The sequence below is a fragment of the Terrapene carolina genome, unplaced genomic scaffold, assembly GCF_002925995.2.
Source record: "Terrapene carolina triunguis isolate 2854851 unplaced genomic scaffold, T_m_triunguis-2.0 Scaffold130, whole genome shotgun sequence".
Taxonomy (NCBI): Eukaryota; Metazoa; Chordata; order Testudines; family Emydidae; genus Terrapene; species Terrapene triunguis.
Genome location: NW_020664481.1, coordinates 572,136 through 576,000, shown reverse-complemented (window position 1 = coordinate 576,000; position 3,865 = coordinate 572,136). Strand labels below are relative to the sequence as shown.

Below are 3,865 nucleotides of genomic sequence, written 5' to 3'. Positions count from 1 at the left end.
AGCTGTTCAGTCTTGTGCCAGCCTTGTTCTTTAGTCTCAATAGCTCTTCACCCTCGCTGGGGTTCACCCCCAGCGTGTTTCCAGGGCACACTCATAGCCTCGCTCAGCCTGCTTATTGCTAGACTAACCAAGCCAGGCTCTTCCAGGCTCCTCTCATAAAATCGGCCCTCCCGTCTCCTGGGCACCTAGTCGCTCTTCTCTGGCTCTGCCCCTGCTCCAGTGTAAATTCATCTTTCTTGACCACGGGTGCCTAGCCCTGCACACAGGATTCCACCTGTGGGCTCACCAGGCCCCGTGGAATGGCATTAATGCTCCTCTCTCACGCCTGGAGCTGCTTCGCCTGGTACATCCTAGCCTCGCACTGGCCTTTTTCACGGCCACATTATGTTGGTGATTCATAGTCATCCTGGCAGCTTGACTCTTAGCATGGGCAGAAGGGGCAGCCCTGCGCTCGCCCCACTCGCCCCCCGCACACTCTCTGGGTGGGCCAGACGGCCTGCGCCCTCTCTCCTCAGGGGCAGGTCACCAAGGGACCCCAGTGCACTGACCTCTGCTGCTCCCCATCAGTGATGTTGTGTCCCAACCCCTAGCAGCTCCCGGCACTGATGGACCCCGCTGTTGTCCCCAGGGCCTTGTGGGGGCGATGGCCCGGTCTGCCCTGGGGCAGGGAGCTGCCTGCAGACTGCGCTGGGACGTTCCTCGAGTGCCCTGTGGCCAGGCTGACACCAAGCCAAGAGCAGCCTGGGGACACGGGTGCTGGCGGGGGGTGGGGGGTCACACCCCCTGGCTTGACATGGTTTCCATCACACCCGGGGTTTGCAGTTCGGCCTAATGGCTCTCAGCACCCCCCTGTGCACATGGGGACGCGGGCTCGGCCAGGGCCTGGCTGCTCCAGGCTGGCTGCCTTGCACACGCAGCCCTGCCAGGGGCCCCGGCCTGGGGAAGTCCTGGCCCAGGCAAGCCCGGGGGTGGATGCCGAGGAGGAGTTTTGCTCGGGGAGTGGCCGCCCAGCCCCTTCCCTGGGCGGGTCTCGAGCGGAGAAGTTATAGCGGCTCGCCGCGCCTCCCTGCCAGCCGCTCGCCGACGGTCCAGCGGCATCATGCTGCCCGGCTGCCTGCTCTGTCTGCTCGGGGGCTGCCTGCTCGGGGTGAGTTTCGGTTTCTGTTCCTGGGAAGCCGGCGATGGCGCAGCCCGCCGCAGAGCCCGGCTCCCCCGGGGCGCTCTGGGGGCTTGGCAGGGCTACGAGCCGACTGCCCTGGCCAGGCAGCGAGGGGCGAGAGGGCTGGCACCGCGTCCCCTCCCTTGGGCCCTCGCTGGCAGAGCGACTCCCGAGCCTGGGGCCAGTCGAGGTCCGATGGGAGGAGGGTGTTCTCCGGCCTGGAGGGGGCCAGGGAGCTCCAGCGACAGGCTGGGGCGTGGCGGCGAGACGCGGGGTTCCCTCCGGCTGGCTGGAATCAGCTCCCTCGACGTGAGCGCTGGCGCCGGGCGTGCACAGGGCGGGATCCTGCCCTACATCCCTGGCCCTGGAGCTGCCAGGATATACCCAGCTGTGCGGGGCGGGCTCTGCTCCTGGGCTGGGGGAGAGAGCCCCGAGGGGAGGAAGGGGAGCACGTATCCCCCATCCCTGGCCTCTCCCCTGGCCTGGGCTCGGGGAGCTGCCTGGGGGGACCTGGGCTCACAGAATCTGTGAGAGCCAAGGCTCCTGCTCTGGCCTGGCAGTTTGCTGGTTCCTCATTTTTGTGGCTGGGAATTTCCCTTCATCTGCTTTGATTTCCCTGCCCCCCAGACTCTCCCCCCTGCTGTCTGGCACTCCAGGGGCTCCAGGTTTTGACTGGGATGTAGTGGGGACTGGGGAGGGAGGGCAGGGTCTGGCGTCCCTACTCCCGGTCCAGAGGGCCCAGCCGGAGCTGGGGCCAGCCTCTAGCCAGGCTGCTGGCTTCACTTTCACTTTCTTTCTGAAATAGGGGGTTGGAGCAACCACCAGAGACAGAGACAGAGCTGAGCCCACACCCATCCACTGCCCTTGTGCTGCTCCGGGCCCCCGGCTCCGGTCAGGGCGCGTAACTGTGGCACAGGGACATCAGGGGCAGGGCTGGTTTGAGGGGGCAGGAGAGGCAGCTTTGGGTAACAAAGAAGGTGCTGGGGGAGGATACAAGCTGTGACAGTGCCCAGGAATGCAACAGGCACCAGCCCCGGGCCTGCAAGGGAGCAAAAGCAAACACCGGCCTGAGGCAGCGGGGCATGCCCCAAGGACGCCGGGGTGCTCCCGAACCTGCTGAACACACAACACTGGAGCTGGGGCTGCCCGGTTCCAAGCAGAGGCTCCGGGGTTCCACTCCCCAAATGTGGGGAGGGGCTGGGCCAGGCCTGCAGCATGGGCCTGAACTAGGCATTGGGGGGTGAGGGAGACGCAGGGGCTAGGGTTGCCAATTTTGGTTGGATGTATTCCTGGAGGTTTTCAGCACAGGACATAATCTTTGATTAACAATTAATTTGTAATTCCTGGAGACTCCAGGGCAATCCTGGAGAGCTGGCAAACCAGGGGCCTGGCCCAGGCTGGGGGTTTGGGCCCCGTTCAGTTCCCCTTCCCAACATGGAGGCTGCTAGCGACACAGGATGTCAGAGTCTTTCTTCTCGGTTCCCCTTTCAGACCAAATCCTGTTTCTCAGAGAGCTCCCCGGGGCAGCCCGGGCTCTGCCAACATGCGCCCTTTGGCCACTCCTGGGCACCAGCCCCGCTGCACCCTGTGAGCCAGTGCAGGGCTGGGGCTTGCTGTGTCACAGGTGGGAGAAGAGGCTCCCCTGGGGCAAACTCTGGCGAGTCCCCAGGAGCACCAGGGCTGCCCCAGATCCAAGCCCCAGTGCCTACAGGCTCCTCCCTTCAGCCCCCCTTCACCTGGGAGGATGGCCCCACGGCTGTGGGAAGAAGGGGCAGTTGGGTCTGCTCTGTGCCCTGCCCCTGCCGCAGGGGTTGAAGCTGGCAGCCCGTGGGCAGGGGCAGGCAGGATAGGAGTTCCTGTCAGTTGGCACAGGCTGGAGCTGCCTGGCCAGGGCTCTGACTGCAGGCCTGGCGGCACCCGGGCGGCACCGCGCTCACTAGCTGTGAGGCGAAGCAGGAGAGAGCTGTGCCCCGGATACCACACCGGAACTGGTGGGATCCCACTTCAAGGGAGGCCTGGCACCGCGGAGGCGGCTGAACCCAGCTGTGCAACGGTCTGTGGTTAAAGTGGGTGTTGGTGAGAGTGCAGGGAGCAGCGTCTGCGCAGTGCCTGGGATGCAGAGGCCAAGCCAGCTGCATGCAGGAGCGAGGGGGGCGAGGAAGAACGGGGCATGGGGGGAGTCATGGAGCACGGACCCGTCTGGCTGAGCTCGCTGCTCTCTTCTATTCCAGCACTGGGCGTCTGGCAGCGACTTGAACTGCCCCCCAAAGGAGTATCCGCACGATGGCAGGTGCTGCAGCCGCTGTGCGCCAGGTATGGAGCAGTGTCCCGTCTCCGGGCAGCCATGGCTGGGGCATGGACATGACTGTCTGCCTCGCTCCCCTGGTGGAGCCGGGCTTTCAGTCTTACCTCTTCCCTACAGCACCTCCTGCTGGGAGAGGCTGGGTCTGGCAGTGCTGGGTACCTCTTGCAGGGTCTATTGCTTGTTCTTCGCTGACAGACTCCCTCCCGGCTCGCAGCAAACCCTGCTGTGCTCTGCATTGCAGGACTCAAGGTGCGGTCTGACTGCACTGCCTCACGGAACACTGGGTGCGAGCAGTGCGAGGCGAGACACTTCCAGTCCAGCTGGACCAAGGAGAGACACTGCACCCCCCACAGATCTTGCGATCACAGTAGGTGCCTTTGGGGGCGTTCATTCTTGGGGGG

General features: G+C 64.7%; 1 protein-coding gene across 1 annotated transcript in view; it reads left to right on the top strand.

Moving 5' to 3' along the window:
- The first annotated feature begins 1,065 nt into the window (after positions 1-1,065).
- Positions 1,066-3,865, top strand: part of CD40 (CD40 molecule) — a 7,476-nt gene continuing 4,676 nt past the window's right edge. Inside the window, exons 1-3 of the mRNA XM_026652738.2 lie at positions 1,066-1,147; positions 3,391-3,472; positions 3,706-3,831. Of these exons, the coding sequence (XP_026508523.1) occupies positions 1,100-1,147; positions 3,391-3,472; positions 3,706-3,831 (256 nt within the window). The 5' untranslated portion in view covers positions 1,066-1,099. The remainder of the gene's footprint in view (positions 1,148-3,390; positions 3,473-3,705; positions 3,832-3,865) is intronic.